General features: G+C 40.6%; 1 protein-coding gene across 7 annotated transcripts in view; it reads left to right on the forward strand.

The window, feature by feature from the left end:
* The window catches only part of TIAM2 (TIAM Rac1 associated GEF 2), a 145,689-nt gene that overhangs the window by 116,428 nt on the left and 6,737 nt on the right, over positions 1-22,524 (forward strand). For all 7 annotated transcript variants that reach the window (XM_075708403.1, XM_075708398.1, XM_075708402.1 and 4 more), the window contains 6 exons: positions 15,634-15,813; positions 17,333-17,401; positions 17,785-17,910; positions 19,127-19,235; positions 19,817-19,996; positions 21,390-21,508. In XM_075708403.1, the coding sequence (XP_075564518.1) occupies positions 15,634-15,813; positions 17,333-17,401; positions 17,785-17,910; positions 19,127-19,235; positions 19,817-19,996; positions 21,390-21,508 (783 nt within the window). The remainder of the gene's footprint in view (positions 1-15,633; positions 15,814-17,332; positions 17,402-17,784; positions 17,911-19,126; positions 19,236-19,816; positions 19,997-21,389; positions 21,509-22,524) is intronic.

Consider the following 22,524-nt stretch of genomic DNA (forward strand, 5'->3'; position numbering starts at 1 on the left):
AAGTAGCTAGTATTCTAAGGTCTCTTGTAAGACTACTGTGGTCTGACTTTCAGTTGCTCTGAATCTTTTGAGTATCATCAGAGATAAGCATCCCACCCTGGAAGTCCTTGAAGGTCACAGGGACCCTGAAGGTCTCTGAAGTCATTAAGGCTGGTGAGGGCTTGTAGTCTTCAACCCAACAATGGCCATCTAAGCAGCAGTTTCTTACCTGGTGCCAGAGACTTTTAGTCCAGAAGTACTTAAAACTCAAAGAGAAGCTAAAGAAGGTTCCTATAGGCATCAGCCAGCTCATAGTTTCTTAGATTTTAAGGCCAGGGTATGACTCGCAAGGCTAACCCTGCTCATTGCGGGGGGGTTGGACTAGATGACCTTTAAAGGTCCCTTCCAACCCAAAGCATTCTATCATTCTATGATTTCTGAATCATATTAAATTTTAACAGACGGACAGGAGGAACTTCATATAAATGCATGTGTGAGAGGGGGGAAGATGTATTTTCACTTTAAATATTTCACAGATCATAAGAAAAAACCTTACAGTAAACCCTGTGCCAATATTTCACATAACTTCATTATATTCTCAGCTGTATCTTAGAGTTCTTTAAGAAACTTAAGAAACCCAGTAAAAATAGCTAGCGTGATGCTTTGTAATCATGGTAAAAATAGTCAATGAATGCAGAACGGTTTTATGCTAGCATCTTCAAAAATTAACATTGCAGATGCAGAAACAGAAGCCACTGTGATGAGAAACTTTGAATGTTAACAAGAATACTGGTTTGATTTTGTAATGCTTTTGAAGTGGTGCTGTATTTCTTTCAAATGATGAAATAAAATTGATTCTGGGAATAAGTTGAGTACAGAGACTTACGGAAATTGCCTTTGCTTTGCTGTTGACTCTTAAAATAGCCTATCTACTCTCAGAATGGGTTATTATCATACATCAGTATGTGTATATGAGGACAAGTCTATCCCCATCACCTCTTAATAAAAAAATAAATAAAAAATACTACACACTGCAGAGGGAGAAAACTAACTTTTTTTCTTGGGAATACCATTCTTAATGCAGTGAACAGAAATTATGGTTAAAAATCCCTGAACACCTTTCTGTGCTGCTTTAGATTAGCTCAACTCCTTCTCTGCTTCTGTTTGACAACCATGTTCACTTTCCATCCATCTGGTGAGGAAACGAAGAACTCACGACACGTCTGGTCAGCAGAATGCATGGCACCTTTGGCAAACACAAATCTGCATCTCCTGCAGGATGGAGCATTTTCATCAAATGCTTTCAGCTTTTTATAGGGATGAGGTGTAGGCCAGTATAATGGCCCTAACTTGAAATGTCCATATTTATAGATATAGTGGAAAAAAGAAAGTAGGAAAACTATGTACCTGTGCATTTCAGAAGTCTGCTTTTGGATGCCCGAGTTTCCTATGTAATGTCAAATCATCCTTCCAGTGCTTTTGAAGCTTGTGTATTCTGTCCATTGTGATGCCAATTGTGGACAGTCCTCTGCTTGCCAGAGAGGAGCTTTTGCAAGTGCTGTGAGAAGTAGATGTTTCCATGAACTCTGCATGTCTGGGACCATGGTGAGAAATCTGGTTTTTGGTCTCCCTGCATACAGTCCCACTTCTTGTGCTCAAGGAGCCAATGTGCAAATGTGCCTAACCTGGATAACTGTTGAGGTTTTTCTTCCACCCATCTAAAGTGTGTGTGTGCAATTGAGCAGCTGGTTTGCATATCAGAAGGTGCCTGAGTGGTGTGAATGCAGAGACTGAGACTGGGTCAGAAAGCAAACCTATCTTCCCACTCCTGTGTCATCCAACTACCACAACAAGCTTCCCAAAACAGTGCTTTCTGCACATGCAAAATACATGCGTCATGATTTAAAAACCGAAATCCTTGTGTTACCCATTAGTTGATTTCACACAGCTATTTCTGTAATAAAAATCAGTGCGTATTGTAAAGAGTTTGCTGCATATGTGGTTTTGGCCTCTTGTATATACAGGATAGCCATGTACTGGAGGGATGGTTTTCGTAAGTTGAAGAAATTAATATTTTGTCTTCAAGCTGTCTAAAACTGATTTTGAAACCACTTCATTACAAGTAGCACTAAAGCCATCAACTTCTCATGCAGATAGAGTAATTTAAGGGTAAAAATCCTGAGGCAAAATATATTCAGGTCTAGGTTCAAACCTGAATGAAAGAATGTGTATCCCATTGCTAGTCTGTTTGAATGCTCAATTGTTAAAGAAAAAAGCATGGTTTGATTTTTGGGGAGAGGAAGGGGGCGAGTGCGACAGCTTCCATGGAATAGTAGAGATGAAACCAGTTAGTAATCATTACTCATATAGTCCACTCCCAGCAGAAAATTAATACAATTGTTCAATGTTTATGGATGATTTGAATGGTATTTTATCTTCCAGAAGAAAGCAAGTGGATGCTAGGAATGATGTATTCCTCTGATTTGTTACCTAGAAAACATTGTGCAAGCATGTGATCTGTAGCATATGTGCTGTGGGATAATTCAGGGCACCGATATTCAAAACACACCCGACAGCCTTCTATTGGCACTGTCAGTAAATGTAATCCTGTATATTCAGTTTTGGTGGTTAATTTATTTATTTAGATCTGGTGATGACACTCATTCAGTCTCAGAGATCAGATAGGGATCATCAGTCTGAGTGTGTGTATGTAAGCAGTGGATGATTGCCTTTTAGTGGGTAAATGTCAAGAAATGTTTATTCTTCCCCACCAAAGTTAAACAGTTTCCTAGCATGACTTTTTTGGTGAGAAAGTTAAAGATTTGCCAAAATACACTGAATTAGAAGGAAGATTTGCAATGATATGGTGCATAAAACATAAAAACTGACAAGTACAAATAGTGTTTTGATTACATTTAGGATGGTGTGGCAGTGTATGTGTGTGCATTCGCATGTGTCTGGTAGATTTCAGAGCCATATTTCTCTCCATTTGGTGTTAAGTGGTTAAGTGGTATCCTTTCTTGCTAGTCAGTTAGTGACCCCTACCACCAAAACATCCCCAAAGAAAAAGAACCATTAGCATTGAAATAAAACTGTGGGAAATCAAAAAAAAAAAAAAAAAAAAAAAAGTGTGTGTGGAGTAACTTTGTTAAGCAAAGGCTATGAAAATCAAAAGTCTTAGAAGGCATTGTTGAGCTACATTGAAAGAAAGCCAAGCAGAAATGACCAGAAGCTCAACAGAGGTCCCTCTGGGAAAAGTAAAATAAGAGGAAGAAAAAAACTTCTGGTATGCCCGTATGGCCCCAAACCTATTTCTTGCATGGAGGCAATTCTAGTTAAATGGTGTTCATGGTGATAGCTTCTCATTAGCTCTGTTTTGCATTGCCCAGGCAGTTCCTACTTGCACAGCATGTCATTAATTGCAGGAGAGCTGCCTGCCTGAAGGTTTACTCAGCATCCATAGGACATTAAGGATCTTTCCTTTATTTTAATCGTGAGAACTTCTCTAGCAGTTGATGAGATCCAAAAGCTTGGGGAGTAGTCCACAATTAACATCCTTTTTTTTCTGTTCTTCGTAGAAAAGAGATTAACAATGTAATACTCTCAAAATCATGTATACTCCTCTGCAATCTAAGTGTCATTTCCTTCCAGATGTGAGATGCATTTTGGGAGTCTAAGAGCTAACATGGGAAAATAGCATGTTCCTCAGCAGTAGTTTTCCTTGATTCAGTTGTGCCTGGAGGGGACAGTTCTGCATCGACAGCGCAACAGAAGCCCATGGGGAGCTCTGCTAATTATCGTGCTTCCCTTGCAGACAGCCCAGCCTGTGGTGAGCCCAACCAGCGTTGCTGGCTCCAGCAGTGTGGAGCCATGACCGCACCCCTGCTGTCATCATGTGCCTTTTGAGAGGGGTACCAGTGATATAAGTGAAATTGTAGCCTGTCAGAAGTCTGTAAGAGATTTGCTAATTAATTTAGGTTTCCGTATTTTATTCCATCCCTCAGAGAAGGCAGCAAAACTGATAGACTAGGTTACAGAAGGCTTGCTGTAAACCTACCAGTGAGTGCTTGCTACTGACCCCAGTCCTGGATTTCACTTTGTTGCGTTGATCCTGCAGTTCTTTAAATGCAGCAGAGCCACCCTATGGATGGCACAGAATTCAAATACAACAGTTGCCTGTCTTGGCTAACATAGTGAGGAGCCTAGAAACCATAAAGCTTAAAGTGTGAAAGGTGCTATATCTAGAGTGAACCTGAAACCAGACATTAGGTCAAGGTCTGGATGGTGACCTGTGTGCATAGTTACCGGTGGGGAGTTGCGAGAACGGCAAGAAAGAAGAGCGAAGGGAGACTGTGCAGTTCTTGCATGCAGAACCGTGAACTTGTGCTGCTCTGTTTTGTGCTATTGCATTGGGTCTCTGGAGCTTGGGGGGGAGGTGGTATTTGTTGACTTTCCTCTGACTGAAGGAAATGTCCTCTCAAAAGTACTGTGACAGTTGTCAGTGCTAAATGTGCAGGTGGTTTTGATTGGGAGAAGAAAATTGTGTTGTGTTGGTGTTTGCAAATGAAAGAAGCCGGTGCGAGATGACTTACAATACAGCTTTCCTTTGTAGTCTTCTGGGAAAAATCCACGAGGCTGCAGGTGGAGAGAGAAGCGTATGACAACAGTCCCAGTTCATTTCAACAGGATATGGTTAGCAGTGTCTCTGGAGACACTTGTTACTTCACCGATGAAGGGCAGGAAGCTGCTGTGGAGTCCACCTCCCTGGGCCTCCAAAGGCAATCCCAGTTGCTTGCAGTGCAGGATATGACGGCAGCATTTCACTTTGAAATCAAAAGGAGAGATATCTAATGACACTTCTGACAGACTCAGGGAACTGGGTAACCTCTCTGCCAGCTGTAGATTATTTGGTGGGTTTTTTTAAGACCGAGGTACAGTGCTGACAATAATGTACATGTTTTTTTTTCCTTGTGATGCAGAAGCATTTAAGCAAATTTCAGCACATGCCGAGTTATGTGATGTGCCCAGCAGTTACCCACAGGACACAAAGTCACTTCAAAGTCGCACAAAGTTGCAATACAAGATTTCAGACAAATCCTGCGTCCTGGGTATCATCATATACTTCATTGAGGCTTTGATTCCTATTTTGTGCTGTCAGGAACATGTAAAGGCCAAGGCCAAAGGTGGACCTGAAATGCCAAAACTGAAAAAATCTGCTACCTGCAGCAGATTCTGCAAAATCAAAGATAACTAAAAGATACCTGAAAGGAAGGAAGAGGGAGGAGAATTAGAAAAGGTAGGGTGTCAGTTGAGTCAGACACACAGGAAAGTTCCAATGGATTTTCATGTTTTGTTACTTGTTGTCCACAGGACTGTGTGCCTCTGTCTCTACTGTGGGCAGACATAGACCTTCACGCACGTGGTGATTATTGCTTTCTGAGACAGCAGAATCCTTCTGTAGCGCCTAAACAAAACCCCACCGAAACCAGGGGAGAGGTTGATGTGGAGTTCAGGGGGTCTGCATTTGTCTTTACAGGGGGATTATTGCATCTTTTAACACTTGAAAGGCAATATGCCTGCTACTAGCAAGAAGAGATAAGGGTCACTCTCTCTGCCTCTAAAGAAGGCACCATGCAAAAATATATTGTGAAAGATGAATGCAACTGCACAGATAGTATCTTGGTGGTTGCTATAGTTTCTAATTCAGCACTTCAGAAAAGTTTTTGCGTTCAGCACAAAACGCTTTGGGTGAGAATGCTACAAACGGTCTTTAAGATACTTGAAATAAAAAATTAAACAAGAATTCATTTTAAACATTTGGAATGTTAGCTAATATTTTTAGTGCTAGAATTAAAGCAAATGTCTTCACTGTGGTCAATTATGCTTTGAAAAAACATTTTGAAGGCATTTAAAAAACATGTTATTAGTATAATAAGCACGGTAGAAAAATATTCAGAAAAATCATCCAGCCATATTTATAAAAGTAAAAAACAGAGTCCCTTCTGGATCACTGTAGAGATCTGGAGACAAGCTGAATTAAGCATCAGGTTGTAATGCTTAGACACTACTAATATCACAGAGCTCCTCTTTAGTCCAGGGTATATATGTACATATTGTATATTTTTTTAATATATGTGTGTGTTATATACACACATACATATACATATATACACACACACTTATATATATGAAAAAAACATGTTACGCATACAAATTATGCTTCTGCTTCACTGGTGGTCTACACTGATCTTTTAAAGTAACCCACAAGTGCTCAGAATTGTCCTGGAGGCAAGCCGCTGTTTCCTTTCATTCAAAGTGCATACAGACAAAGCAAAATTAGCCTTTTGCCTTCATGCATTAAGGGCAAAAGCAGGATGGGAAACAAAACTTGATGCAGATAAGCTCACCTAGACGTATGGGGACAATAGAGGGAAGCCTGTATTACGAAGGATGTTACTGTTATGGTAACTATCAAGCCTGGTGCCACTGAAATGGAAAGATGAAAACCAGATGTCTGTAAAGGGAATGCGTGTTACTCAAAGCACACAGGAACAAACAACAAGGCTACGTCACTTTTCCAGTCACCTTAAAAGTATTTCAAGGTGATTGATTATTTTACATGTAAATTTGACGTAGGAGACATATTCTTGAAGAGGGCTTGAGTATTTGTTGCATGCTTCTAGAGAAGAAGAAAGGCTAAAGAAAATGCTTTTATTAATTTGGTTTATTTTAGTATGTCCTTTTTACTTTTCTGATCTATCCAAGTACCCCAATAGGAGTTGGAAGTATTACTAAAACATCGTTGTTTTTTTCCTAATGAATACACAGTAAAAAAAAAAAAAATCTGTTAATTGGTAACATCTTTTAGCTGGCATATGGCTAGCTAATAACTCAGGCTTAATTAGCAAATCTGGGGAAGAATAACTTCCTAATATGGAATATAAAAGGCCTGTCATTGTTTTTCATCAAGATGGATGATACTGCTTGGACCTGAAATTTAGCAGCCTTTTTTTTCCCCCCTTGTCCCAGTGGATGAGCTGTGTTTTAACACATATCTATTACAAAACCAGAGCTTGAAATTGCCACGACTCATGCTGATAGAAAATGGAGAAACAGTACCTTTCCAGGAAGTATAGTTGCACACTTAATAAATGTGAATCTGCTGACCTGACCTTTTTTCAGTGCCATATGGAGTACTGTAAACATTAAATTTCCACAGACTAATGATTTCCTCCCCCCCGCTCCTCTTCAAACTTGGTCTGTGGATCCCTAGGGTCTGTGGACTACTGCAGAGGCAACCACTAATGGTGGGTAAGAAAAGTAGCCTTGTACCTGCTACACAGTAGTCCGTATAATTAGATTTTTAAACCAGGTTGTGCGTCCATTTTAAAATGAAACGTTAGGGAGCAGGGAAAACCTCTCTTGCTCCTTTGACACCATTCCCTCAGTTTTCTGTCATAAAGTCTTCTCACCCAGTGAGCCCCGTATCTGTCTCCAAAAGAAAGGGCATAGTCCATCAGCTATCAAGATACTACTGTGATGCATTCTGCGAGCCTTAGCAGCAGCATGTTTTTTCAGGGATCCAGTCTCGTCGTTCCTCTGATAGGCGGCTGCTTGGCAGCTGATCTTCATGGTTTGCCAAATGCTGAGCTGTCAAGTTGCGCTAATGATTTGGAAACAGAGGGATGTAAGTTTAATTGCAGTAATTAAAAGAGAGGGCTGTGTTATTCCCTTGCTTGTATGAAGGTCGATATCCTTGAAACCTTTGAAGCAGCACACTCGTAACCAAGGATATAGATACCAAGGCCTGGTATATCGTTTGGGTTCAAGAAAAGGGTTTGCTAGAGCGCGATACGTGGAGGCAAGGGTGGTGCTAAATGAAGCCCTTATAGCTCAACATAATTGCGCTCTAACAGTGCTGTGATGGGGGGAACGTGGGAGTTACTGTGTTTTATTATGCCACTGGTATAGTTCTCCTTTTGTTAATCAATTGCTTGCCAGTCTTGTTACTCTTCAGCTCAGTGGTGTCATGTCCTGTGATGCTTTATTTGAAGTTACACTGTTTTTAGAATAACCTAGCTGTACACCTGATTGGTTTTGTGTAAATATACCAACATGGGGACTTACACTTTCAAGCCTGAATTTATTACTGAGCACAGTTTAAATTTCTTTTTATTGATGTAATTACTACTAAAAAGTTCAATCAAAGGACAAGCACAATTATGTAAAGAAATCATCCAGAGAGCTGCTGTTTTTCATTTTATCATTGTAAGAGCATTTGTATGCCACACCATTTAGCGGCATATACCCTTGACAGAGCATCAGTACCTTTGCTAATTCACGCTGACCTTCAGGGCAGTCAGCACTCTCTAGATATTTTTAGGTATTTGGCTAATTTTCTTAAAGCACCTGATGTTTTGTTTATGCAGTAAATTTCACGGGCACAGAGGCAGGTACATTTCTGGGGAGATAAAACCCATCTTCCCTTGCCATAACTGCACTTTGTCCTTCATTCACTACATCAAGCTATTTACAAAAAAAAATATCTTCTCATCTGGCACGTTTTCCCTGCATTTGTAGTAATAAAGGGAGGCATGGCAAGTCTGCTTGTGCTCTTGTACGCTGCTTAGCCCCGTTACACTGGGACATTGACAGCGTCTCCCATTTTCTTTAATCGGCATAAAAGAGAAACTTGTGCAGCTGAGCTCAGAGACAAGGTGTGTTCGCGGGGGATCGCAACGTCCGTGGCCTCTTTCCAAGGCGCCTTTTCCTTTGGCAAAGTTTGTATTCAGAAGCCACAATGCCCGCCTTCAGGAGGAGTAAAACCAGAGCTAAGAGTTTAGCGTTGGCTCGCAAAACCCAGCAGCAGGCAGCAGCAGCGTACTGCTCCCTGCACAGGATGTTTTCTGTGGTGAGTTCTGCACTGGCGTGGGCTAAGCTGGGGGGGTGCTGCTTAATTAGGCTAAGGTAGGTGATGGGGCTGCGGGATCGTGCCAGGCTGTCTGTGCTTGATAAGTAGCAACTGTCCCAGCATTAATAATCAAATAATGGATTCTGGTAACACATTGTTGGTGGGTGAGTTTATACCAGTATGCTGCATGGGAAAAGGTTGGGCTTTTCGAAGTTTAGAGGGAGGGAAGGGTGGGTTGGTTGTGTGCACTCTTTGCTGCCAGGCTCAAGCAAATAGTTATTTCTTGCATCTGTCAGAGAAAGGACTAAGTCATGATCCAGATTCTGACAAGAAGTGGGATGGTTTTAACAAGATTTTTCAGGGAAATTTGGAAATAACTGCAGCATGAATGTTTTAACTATTTCTCTGGTTTTTGAGAAATGATTTAGGATTGTGGAAACAAGGAGGCAAAAAATAAGAGCTACAATCAAGGTACTGCTGGGGGAATGTAAGAAGGCTGTAAATACATTGCACAGGTGGTAGAAAAATGCATGAGCCTTCTGCATTAAAAATTGACACCATCAGGGTAAGGACATGGGGAAGGAAAGAGTGACAGTATTTTCACAAGATCAGGATTTCGGAAAATTTGCATTGTGTGCTTTAATATTACCTGGTAAGAGTGTCGTCTTTGTGACCTGGGCTGTCAGGGTTCCCCTCTCTTTGTTTTGCCAATGCTCTCATCTTTACATTTTGTATGGTCAGGATTTAACATTCCACGATGGAAATGACTTCTGTTTTGCCTTTGATTTTGGTATGCATTGGGTCAGATGACTTTGGAGATTGATTTTAGAGGAGCTGATCACAGCATCTATGTACTCAGTGGGAGCTGCTGAGCTGCTGGTCCTCAGGACCTGGTTGATGCAGGCTCTTGGGCCCAGATCCCTGCCATGTGACTTGGTTTATAACTAGCATTTCAGTCAGGTACCTAAGTCACCAGCGCTTCTTCCTCTATACCCAAGGAGAGGATGGGCATCTCTCTCTGTGTGGCAAGTGAGAGGGAAGATTTGCCACTGTGCAATTCATGTTAATAACTCGGGCACCACGTCAGGTGGGTTGCAGCTTAGCTGTTTTACACAGCCATGTGCTCAGCCTTCTTTCAGGCCTGGACCTCTGCTCTCAGGAAGGAGTTACTAGGTCATCAACCCCTCTTCTTACTGTACTGGTGATTTCTAAATGACGTTGGTGACACCTACTTGCATTACCAGAACAGGCTGTTTGCTAATGTAAATCTCCCTGAAATTGGGAAATTCTGACTCAAAGACAAAAGTTTATTCTTAACTCCTTCCCTGTTGTCTGGTCTGGTAGCGTCCGGTAGGGCAACTTTTCAAAATGTGGCGTAGAGGGGTTGCTTCTCCCTCCTTAAAGCATAACTCTAACTATGCTTACTGCCACAAAGGATCTGAGAGGGCACTTTCTAAAAAATACCTTTCCTTTAGCAATGTTTTAAACATCTAAATTAAAAGACATGCAAGAGACACAGCTGAACAAAACAGACCCCCAAAATTTCAGCAGTGTCAGTCAGGAACAGTTTCATGTTCTGAGTGGCCTTGAAGTTGGGAAAAAAAGGAGGACCAGAAGAATGCAATGACTGAGTCTACTACTTCATTTTAGCTTCTGTTGCCCGAAGCTGAGCAGCAGTCTTGCCCAGATACCTATGGTGAAAATCTCACAGGGTGTTTTTCAGTAAAACTCTGCTGACATTTTTCAGTCTTAATAAACAATTTAGAGGAGTGCATGTACTGTATCGGTGTGTAACATACAGCAACTTTTTTCAGTGGTCTTTAAGGAAGCTAAGGCCTGCAACTTTCCTGCCTTTTACATTGCTTGGTTACAAAGTACTTCCCAGTCTGAGGATGACAGAGATGTCTGTAGAGTGATGGACCCACAAAAAACCAACGGCTTTTAGGGCTGCCTTCATTCTGGAGAGAAGCATCTTCTAACACAAAGGAAAAGTGAGGAACATCTCCAAAAGCGTTCCTTTGTCACAGAGTGAGGGATGTAAAGAGGTCTCTGGCCAGTTGTTCATTTCTCAATATCCCGTGTAATTGTGTTTCTTCTGCTGACTGGTACATTCAGTCTTCCTGGAAATACGTACATCAGGCAGAGCTGAGCTGTTAGCTGTTCTTTTTTAGAGAGTACGAGACTAATCTGTTTCTGCAGGATGTTTTCTGAGCATGCTTCCTCTTTGGATAAGGAACTCAAAGGATTGGTGATTACCCTGTAGATGTGGTCAGTGCACCAAGGGTACAGGAATCTGAAAACTCATCAAAGGACATGCATGTTTTTAACCCTCCCAAGGAGTCTTTCTCGGGCTGTAGAGTTTTCTAAGCCTACTCAAAATATTCCTTGCCATCACTTTTTCAAACAAACCCCGACTGACCGATGGAGTACATGAGGTGTATAAATGAGGGTAAAATAAACAGCAATGAGTAGAGACACCATAACACTAATTGACCTTGTGCAGCATTTATGGTCAATCAGTATCATTCAGTAGAATGTCACAGGGTAGCCATGAAATTGTTGTGGTAATGCTTAACTACTGCTTGTTAATGTCTTCTGCTCTCTCACCAATTAATTTTATGGAGATTTTTAACTCTGGTGGGGATAGCACAGCCTCAGATGATAATATGCTTGTCTGCAGGGAGCAAAGAAAATCTGTAAGACATTCCTTGTAAGTATCCTTTGTTCACTTTAAAGGAAAAATCTCTAGTATTTCTTAACACGAGTATTACTGAAAATGGGACCTGCTTCATCTCCATCTGACAAGCTGAGCACCACTGTGGTGGTTGACACCTGTGGGTCAGCTAATGATTATGTGGACTGGAACTGTCCCTTCTGAGGTTACTGTGAGCAATCCTCATTCACAGGGAGTACTCTGTGCAAAAGGCTATGGGACCTAAGTATGAGTCGCAAACATGCAGGGATGAAAAAAGAAGTTTCTCAAGGTTGCTTCTGCACATCCTTCTGTTTTCTTAGAAGCCAAGAGGGTATGCATCAGGAGGCTGCTTCCCCTGACTACTAGGTCTATAGAAGGGTTTATACAGCTTTGTTGGAAAATCTGTGAAAATGGCCGGTAAAACAGTACAGTGCTGCTTAACTTCATTCTCCCTGGAATGCAAGTATTTGTTTTTTCTATAAACCCTGCATAAGCTCCAGTCATCTTTCCCAACTCTAGCAGTGTTAGTCTAAATTTTTGGATTTTTAGCCTTATCTGTCCGCTGCACAGTGCCAAAAGTAAGCTGAAGCTGCTTGCAATCAACTATAAATGTGTCACACATAAGCTCAAGTGATAGATTTTGGAGCAAGTTTGTTGCTTCCACTGTATGCTCCCTTCAGCTTTTCTCTCCACCCAGCTACCTTGCAGCTTTGTCCACAGTCAGTTGTCTGGGCTTTGCTTTTCACCAATTTAAATGTTTTTATTCTGATGAGCTGCATACTATAAAGGTTGGCATAAATAATTTTTTTACCATTTACTAAGTACAGACATTCTTGGCCTTGTGCGAATAAAAGAAGCTGTGTGCTTGAGGAGTTTACCAGATGTATCTGAGAGTCAAATCTGCCTGTGTTAGCTGTTGCAGTGTCATTGTCAGAGCAAATTCAGGGTTAATTCCCACCTTAATTCAAGATTGCGGTGGATGTATGTAGTATCAACTTGGGGCTCCTCTTGAGACTTCTTGGTTTAAGGGCACTGAACTGCCAAACTCTGCTTTGACATCCAGAATGCCCAGGTGGCTTTGAAATCCCAGCTGCAATCAGTAACAGGGCAGAGGCTGGCCCTCTCCTGCCCACACATAAAAGATAGAAATGACATGTTCTTAGGGGTTGTCACTAGAGCCTTTCTAGAAAAGATCTGTTTTAAACAGCAAAAATAATAAAGAGCAGGACATTATTTAGTGTGGGAGGCAGAAAGTAGCATCCAGAGCAGTGTGGGAAAAAAGGTGGAGATCCCGACCTGGGTGGTAAGGGAGTTTTAGGAAGAAGTATGAAGCTAGAATTGTTTTTTTTCCCTTTCTACTTATTTGTTATTATGAAGTTTCTCATGAATACTGGGCTCTTGGTCGAGAACCTAAGGTCCACTTTGTGGTTTCACTGGCAAAATGGGTTCCTGCCTCTTCTATGGTCCTGTGAGATGTGTAGGAGTGAATGTGAAATACTTCTGTCCTGTGATCAAGTTGCATTTCATACTTGCTTTGACCCAAATGTAAATACCACAGTGGACACCGAGTGAGAATCAGGTCTGGATATTGCACAGTCTGAAAGTCTTCCATAAAGGGAAGGACAGAGAGCAGCAAAGCTGTGGGAAAGGACCAGAGCCTACGAGCAGCACTGCAGGACAAGGGCAATATTTTTAATGCCAGACTTGCAAACCAAAGTGCTTACATCTTCAGGAACATACTAACATTTATAAAAATCATTACTTGTTGGCAGTATGGCTGAGAGGTACCTTAGGGTAATCCTGTGCATTGGGCTTGGGCCAGTTATGCAGAACAATTTCTGACACCAAAATTACATTGCTTAGGTGCTCAAATAGTATTTATGTTGAGGAGCAACATCTATTTCCATATGCTTTCTTATCCAGTAGTTCCTGGTGGCAGATGCAGCTCTGGCCCCAAAACTGAAGGGGATGAAGAACATAGCCTGTTCTCCAATGTCTGCCTGCCCTATGTGGGAAGGTGGTTGAGGAGGAATAGAGGACTTCTAACTCCTCCTTGTAAAACTGTGCCTGATGATGTGTATGACTTGCTTTCGATAGGCTGTCTCATATCCTTGATCTAGTGTCCTTGTTCAGGCATCAGGCTGATGTAAATCAAGCTGCCTACATGCACCTTGAGCTACAGAGAGCGTAAAATCTGAGTCATTCTGACACAAATACAAAATTTTCTGACATCAGAAACAAAGAAAACAAAACTCAAGTACTTTGGCATTCAGCTATTTAGAGGTTGCTTTAAAATACCCCCTTCCCCCATTTCTTAAATTAAGTTGTGATTTATTTCCAAAACACTAATTAATTTTAGTGGCACAGAGTGAATGTGATTTTTTTTTTTAAATGTATTCATCAGTGTGCAGCTGTAGTTCCAACAAACACCATTCCAACAAACAACATGCATTTTGTTGGGTCCTATAAATGTAAATATAAAGTTTATCTAAAGTTTATAGCCCTGCAAGCTGTCATACAGGATTGTGGAAGATGGTTGCACATATTAGTGAGGAAAGTAGCTTAATGTTTTTTAGAGTGGTGGCATTGTTCAAAACTGGGGGCTGGGAAGCTACAGAGTAATATAGACTACATGGCAAATATTTGACATTTTAACATTTATTTTCATCATCTAGGTGTGAGGGATGTACTTATGTTTTGTCACATGAATGGTTAAAATTCAATGTTGCTAGTGCATTTAGCCTCCACCTTACAGAAGGCTTCGTATAACTCAGTTCAGTTTCAGAATAACTTTTGCATTTGCTCATTTCATGACCTAGTATGCTGGTGAACGCAGCTTACACAGATAATCAGTGGTGAATCAGGAGATCCAAACAGGACCGCTCAAAACAGCGCGTGGAATATTTTAGTACCGGTTAAGACAGTTCTGAAATGCACTCATGTCCTGATTTCTTCACTGAAACAAGACTTCCACTTGAAATAAGGCAGCATTCATGTAGTCCTCATTTGAATGCATTTGCTAAATAGAAGGTAATATATGGCACAGCATAAGCAACTGTCCAGTATCTTAGAGAGTGTCTGAAAGACAGAAGCACTGAAGAAGAATTGTTTCATGTAGTATAAAGAGGTGGATAATGACAGCTGTTAAGGTAGAATTGGGTAATGGTGGTGATATTCTAGCTTTCAGGAAAACATCATATAAGAAAGAGAACAGTGGAATAATTTTCAAATTAAGCATTAAAGATTATTGCCTGCAAAAGTTGCTCTTGGATATTAGTGATGGTCATGCAAGAGTGAACGGCATGACCATTTCATAGTGTCAGAGAAATCTCTTTCTCTTCCATCTTTGCCTTACAAGATTAACTGTTATTCCACCTGCAATTCCTACCTTGCTTGAAATTTTTCTGGTTTTTTTTTCATTTATCATTCTTCTAAAGAATCTCAAAGATTTAGGTTTCCATTCACTGTTTTTGAAAGCAAAAAATCTTGATACGTAGTTGTTTCCTTGGAGAGAAAGTATTTAAACATCTTTTGACAACCCAGGATATTAGAATCTGAACCCTCAGCTCTAAGTCTCATTGTTTGAAGAAAACGCAGAGCACAATATGGGTAGCAGATGACAAATGAAACCGTTATTCTGGATGCTTAGAAGATCTTTATCTACTGATTCTTTCTATTTTGATGCAGTGAGTGCTGCAAAATAAGAGAGATGGAAGACAGTGTGATGCTAGTGTCATAAGAATTAAAGTATATGACATATCTGAGTGCTCTCCCATCTTTTGCATCCCACGAGCTTGTATCTGAAGACTGAAAATAATTTGCACTGGAAAATCACTAGAAAATTTTCATTTCATTTTACTGCTGTGATACGGATCTGCTATAAATTGAAGCTGTTCAAAGCTATTAGGATACATACTTGACAGAAATCAATGGCATGCTTTGGCCCGCAAATTTGGAACAAGAGCAAAATTTGAGGAATTTAAAAATAATTGTAGTACAGCTTGTATTCTAAAACATCGGCGCTTGTCTCTTTCTCCTCATTTAACAGAGCACAGAACAGATCAGCACGTTGTGCCGAAACTTTCAAGAAGTCCAGGCGAGCAGTATGGAAGGACAGAAGGACAACCAGGATGCACCTCCACGGCCACTGGCTCGCCACCTTTCTGATGCAGATAGATTGAGGAAAGTCATCCAAGAACTTATGGACACTGAGAAATCTTACGTCAAGGTAAAAAAAAAAACAAAAAAAAACCTGGCTAGCTACAGCCTTCTTTTTGAGGCTGACCATGATTTGTGGATGGTCTTAACATATTTCATGTTTATCTTTATATAACCAGCCCTCTACAAGGGCCATAACATACACTGTCTGCTTATCTAATTGTTCCTGTTGTTTTCAGCGGGCTTGCTCCTGTAACAGAGGCTGTAGGATTTGATCTAGTGGCTTTAGTTCTAGTTGATTTGTATTTATATTGGAGAGTGGTAATTTGTGGGGAGTAGATACCTGCAATATTTGAACATTGGGGTTTTCCAGGGAATGTTTCCATAGTTTTCAAAATGAAAATAAATCTGGTAGAAGAACAGAATAGATTCTCCTACAAATTAGAAAAAAAGTTTAATTGTGGAAAATAGTGCATAATTATTTTTGAATCAGCAAAGCTAAAAGACACAACTCCAGTTGGTTGCAGCATCACACATATGTTATTTCTCCTTTGACCGCCTAGTCCGTAATTTGTTAGATATACGTCTCTTCTTTTTATAAACCCCAAACTGATGTGGCTGGATGCCAAAAGAAACATGAAAGCATTGATTTTATTGACCTTCAGCAAGGAAGAATCCTCTACTTTACTTGATCTCAAAACACATCCTTACAGATATGAGTACTTGCTGCAATAACGTATATAAAAAAGAAGAGAAAACACTTTCAGTCTGTTGTTGTTAGTACATCCACTAATACAGCCATATGCTGTAAAGCTTGAGGAAGCTTTACAGAACACGAACCCCTGTGTATGTCCAGCTGATGTTTCTTAGAGAGGAATCACTTGAAGAAAGGCATGACCGTGGAGGTCACTGATGTGTGAAATTTTGAACCAGGTAAAATCCTGGCACGTTGCATATACTCATTTTGGTGTTTTCAGGGAGATGCTCATTATTCCTTCTCCATAAGAATTTCTGCCGTTTCTTTTCTCAGGGTCGGAGAGCCCTGCAGTGGGCCCCAGCCCTGCCGTCATGCTTTGGTGTGGGATAGTAAGTCTTCAAAAGTGGCACCAGTTCTTTGAAGAAGTGACTGCAAAAGCCCTTGATCACATCCCCCCAACAGCAAAACTGAACACTTTAATGCCTAATAGGATTTTAAAATGCGTCCTTCTGAATATTACTACTGATGTTTAAATGAGTGGCTATTTATATGGTTTATCTAACATGCATGATTAAAACATTTGATGCCGTTCATATACACGGACTCTTTAGAAAGCCATCATCTGTAACATTTTCTTCTCATGCTGTACTAAAATATAATTTGTTATTATCAAGCTGTAAAGCCTTAAGGATGAAACAAAAATGTTACACTGAAATCAATTGGCATCTAATTTAGCAATGACTTTAGTGCTAACAACACGCAGGTGATTTTGTTACAGAAGAGGAATTGTACCTCTAGATCATTCCCCAAAATTATGCCTATCCCACAGTTGTCGTATAAAGAACAATTTCAAACTGTTACATAAAAAGTGAACGAATTGTCTTTCTTGCAGGACTTGAGCTGCCTCTTCGAGCTATACTTGGAGCCCCTTCAAAATGAAACCTTCCTTACCCAGGATGAGGTGAGGGAATAACTGAAAGAGATGCTTTCCTTTCTTTTATGGGTTAAGACCTTGGCACTTGGCTTTTTCATTGCTGAGAGCATGACAGAAAAAGCAAACAATGAAGATAACAACAGGAATCACACCAGTCAGTGCCTTTCTGTCTGGTGCGTGCGTCACTTCATTTTTTTTTTTAAAGGGTAATTGTTCTTCTGACTTAACTGCTAAGAATCTTTGCTTTTTTGTAATGATTTTTTTTATAAAACCCATTTGAAAAGTATTAACAAAGACGTTATTGGCCTTTGCAACCTCTTTGTGTGTCACATCCCCTTAGTGGACTGTTTTCACCAGACCACAGTTAGGTGCATAGAGTTCTGTACTTCATAGCCTGATGTTTTTCACAGATGGAGTCCTTGTTCGGCAGTCTGCCAGAAATGCTGGATTTCCAGAAGGTGTTTTTGGAGACCCTTGAAGATGGAATATCATCTTCCTCAGATTTTAATACACTGGAAACACCATCCCAGTTCCGGGTAAATATTAGTTTGTTTAATATCTTGCAGTGTGCCTGGAAACGTTTGTGGAAATCTGGCTTTAAGAACTCACGTTTAAGTTTCATATGGTTGCTTTTATGTTTGAAGCTTTACCTTGGATTATGACACCTATTCAGCAGTGAAAGATAAGTGCTATTTTTCATGGTTTTATCATCCTCTTTCCCAAGGCAGAGGATGCAACATGGATGGAAGATGCAGAGTAGCCTTTGAGTATGCTATAAAATAGTGATGCTTATGACGCAGAACCTCTTTGTAGAAAGGTTATTGTCACTGTGCTGAATTCTGCCCTGCCTTCTGCTCCTCCCTGCTGTGCCCCGTTCACTCAGTACAGACTGGGAGCTTTTCCTGTTAAATGCCATGTAAGTTGCTCCAAGAAAAGGACCTACAAAGTGTAAATGTCTGTAGACTGTGTCACAGTGGCACCACCAGTACCTGCCCCAACTGGAGGAAGTAGGTTCTCTGGCGATGGAGTCGCTGTCACAGGACTGGGCGAGACTGCTGGCAGGTCTCCCGGACACTTGCTGCCTTTTGTGGAGCAAACATGGATTAAAAAGTGGGGAGATGGCTTCTCTCCTCCTCCTCCTTCACCACCTCCTCCTCCCCGTCCTCCTCCTTCACTACTCCTCTTTCTTACCTTTGCTTTGGGAAGCATTTTTCTAAAAACATCTCCCTCGTGATTCAGTCCCTCCCACATCTTCCCAACCGCCCCTTCATCCAAGAACATCAGAGCTGCCCTGTAATTACCACCTGCCTGAAAGAAGGAAAACAGTTGGAAAGCAATCCTCTGTGTTTGTTTTACACTGTCTCTTCTGGCTTTGGCACTTTTATGCCTTGCTTCCTATTGCTCATGTTTTTTTCCAGCATAACATAACCTGTTACGTGTGAGTTGATTTTTGTTCCTGTGCTGCCTGAAAGATACAGTAAGACAGAATGGCTGCAGTGGTGTTACCTGCTCAGGGAGAATGGAAAAAATTGCAGGTTTTGCCTAACCAGGCTGAACTCTACACCTAGAGAAATACAGAAACATCACAGAGCTACTACTAGTAGTATATTCATGTTATATATATAAAAATAAAATACAGGCTATATATAGAAAGATAGCAGATAATCACACCGTTGAGCCTCTGTGTTATGTGCCTGAACATTTAATTAGGGTTCCAGTAATGAATGAATATTTTGATTGTGTTGATTTCAGAAATTGCTGTTTTCCCTTGGAGGCTCCTTTCTGTATTATGCTGACCACTTTAAACTGTACAGTGGCTTCTGTGCAAACCACATCAAAGTTCAGAAAGTTCTCGAGAGAGGTAATTTATTGTCTTCATTATTGGAATTCATTTGCATGAATTTAAACTGCAGTGAACGACCGTAACAAATTTCGTCAACTTACAGAGAATATGGGTACAAAGCAAGGGCTAATTGGGTATTTTCCAATAGGAAATAACTAAAATCTGCGGTTCTGCTGAAGTATGGTATAGAACCAAAGGGATAAGATCCCTTTTGTAACATGCAGGCAGTAGCCTGAATAGCTACAGAAACATCTTCTGCAAGTTTGTGCCATCTGCAGATCCACCTCATGCTCCAAAAAGCAGCAACAAATGGTAGAGTAAGTTAGGAATTACTTCCTCTGCCACCCACTGCAGTGCAGTGGAAAAATCACATTGAGGAATAATCTCACCTTGATATAATTGCTCTCTTAGCCCTTATGTATGTTATTTAATGCACTTTAAATGATTATGAAATGAATAGGGTGAACTACTTTGTAAACCATCTATTGAAAAGGGTGAGGCTTTTGGTGCTGGTTACAAGTTGCAATTCTTTGTTTTCATATTATTGTAGCTTCTATGACTTCCATGTTCAACTGACCAATGCTTTTATTTACATCTAGCCAAAACAGATAGCGCCTTTAAGGCCTTTTTGGATGCTCGAAATCCCACAAAGCAACACTCTTCTACACTGGAGTCGTATCTCATAAAGCCTGTTCAGAGAGTGCTGAAATACCCTCTGCTTTTAAAAGAGCTGGTGTCTCTGACAGACAACGAGAGTGAGGAGCACTATCATTTGACAGGTAACTTCTTCCTTTCTTCTACAGGAATGAGTATGAGCTAAGTTTTATTTCCAGCCCTTTCTGAAGATACAGGTAGCCATTCTGGTAAATAGCACAGAACTTGTCAAAACATAGAGAGAATTCTCTCCATCTCCTTAAAAACAATCAGTAGCTTTTTCATGCTTTTAGCAAAAAGTCCTGCTTGGTATGTCCAAGTCCCTTTGGGAAGTAGATATACCCAGGATTTGCCATGGCAAATAGGACTGGGGTCTTTCTCCTCGATTCTTGCACAGGAGCATGTCAGGTCATAGTGTTGCTTATTTTTTTTTCCCAACTTGGGAAAGACTGACCAAAGCTCCATCTTGTGGTTGTTATTCAGTTCTTGAAATGTGCAAACTTTAAGAGCACCACAGGAGGAAATTTTAGTTGTTTGAGGTTTGGCTGTGACTCTTGCTTGTGTAGAAGAGGTCTGTGTCAAAGCTTTGCAGTCTTCCCATGTAGAAAGACTTGTCTGTCTAACATACATTAGAGTTGATTGTGTTTCTAGGCTCAGATGCTTGGGACTTCAGCAGTTCAGGTCTGTCAGCACCTGGTGGATGGAAGTCTAGAGATTTATTTTATGGAATGACTGATTAACAATATAGATTCAGGCAGAATACATTGTCAGCAAAAAGTCATGAGGCTGTTGCTGACTTCAGAGGGAGCTTCCAATATGGTTCCCTTGCCCTTGTAACCAAGCTGGGGGTGACTTACTTGCAGGTCAGGACAGATGCCAAACTTCTAAAAGGCTGCACCGATAAGAGCTGGCAGGACTGGAGAAACTAAGCACCCTTCTCCAACTCCTTTCTGAATTAACACAAAAGCCTAATAAAATCTAGTGTCATTCTTGCTTAGAAAACGAAATGTAAACAAAACCTGGCCACCAGCATTCAATTTCATGGATACAATCCATGAGGAACTTGTACAACCTAGCACTGTATTTCTTTGTTTGTTCTGTGGTGAACCAAATGCAATTTGTTTCTATTAAAGCTTATCAGATGACTTAACCTAGTATGGGTGTAGATTACTCTGGAGATCCTAGTGGCCTTATATATACAAGGTGCAAAACCTAACCATGTTTGCTGTGAGGTTGATAGGAATATTCATACATCTGGGGGCTTATCACTGGAATGCTTATTGCAGCCTTTTCAGGCACTTAAGACACCAGACAAGCATTTTTCAGTTACTCTGATCAGGAAGCATACCTTCTACTGTTGCTATGAGAAAGCACTGATACAAAGCTAGACTTCTGTTCACCAAACCTTGAGAACACTGCGTCATTTTGCCTGCCTCAAGTAGAACTCAATAAAAAATGTGACGTTTAGAAAATACAATTGAATTACATAGCTGTCTATGAAATTTTTAAACCTTATAGAAGCACTGAAGGCAATGGAAAAAGTAGCAAGTCACATCAATGAGATGCAGAAGATATACGAAGATTATGGCACTGTATTTGACCAACTGGTTGCAGATCAAAGCGGAACAGAGAAGGAGGTAAGAGAAGAAACAACATGCTTTATTCACTCCTGAAGCATTATCCCACTTGCCATTGGGTGTTTTATCTCTTCCTGAGGTAATTTTGGGAACTTACTTGTACTGGGCTTCCTCCATTCTCCTTTAATATTTTGACTTCCATTTCATATCTGCCTGTCAAGTTTCTTTTTGTCAGTAGATAATGGTAAAATTTTCAGACAGCTGCTGGAGCCGCCTTCTGGACTGACAGGATTTGCAAGCAGGAGTAGACATAATTCGCAGTAGGAAAAATCCTCCTCTTCTCAAATGTTGCAGAAGTTATCCATGCCCCGAGACATTCAGATTTTATGCTATAGAGTTCTTGAGTTCTTAAGTTCTTAAGAATGTTTTTTCACCCGTATAAATGAAAATGGCAATTTGAGGGTTTTCACATTAAGGTCTGTTATTCTCATTCTCTACGCTTCCAGCGCTGAGGCATCCATGGGTATTTGTCAGAGCAAAAACCATTAGTTAAACAGACTGTGTGCACGCATGTCCCAGAACTGGGACAGCAAGGTCTCAACTTAGCTATTTACATCAAATGATTACTAAGCAGATCAAATCCGTAAAGGTGAAGATCAGATATGAGAAATGCCGGCTCGGTTGTTTTATTTCCTCCTAGTAAAAGCCAAATCACTCCCATTGGCTACCTGGTTTCCCATCATTTATGGGGAAACGGAACTTGACAGCCTGGGAGATTCTTCACACTGTTATGTTGTGTCTCACAGAAGAAAGCAGCCTCGGAGTACAAGACCTCCATTAATTCTGCCATTGGCAGTGTCATTAATAGTAATTACAGAAATTAAAGATACTTACAGCTAATAAATCAGCCAGTTCACAACTGCCTATGTGTAAGTGACAGAACATCAGATCGACTTAATATTCTTCTAAGTTATCAATAGTAAGAACTTCTATCCAGCTTCTGTAAGTTAGGGGCTATTACTTTTTATAGTTGTTACCTATTTTAAAAAGGGGATTACTCACACTTTTCCTGCCGC

Source organism: Pelecanus crispus, chromosome 3 (genome assembly GCF_030463565.1).
Source record: "Pelecanus crispus isolate bPelCri1 chromosome 3, bPelCri1.pri, whole genome shotgun sequence".
Taxonomy (NCBI): Eukaryota; Metazoa; Chordata; class Aves; order Pelecaniformes; family Pelecanidae; genus Pelecanus; species Pelecanus crispus.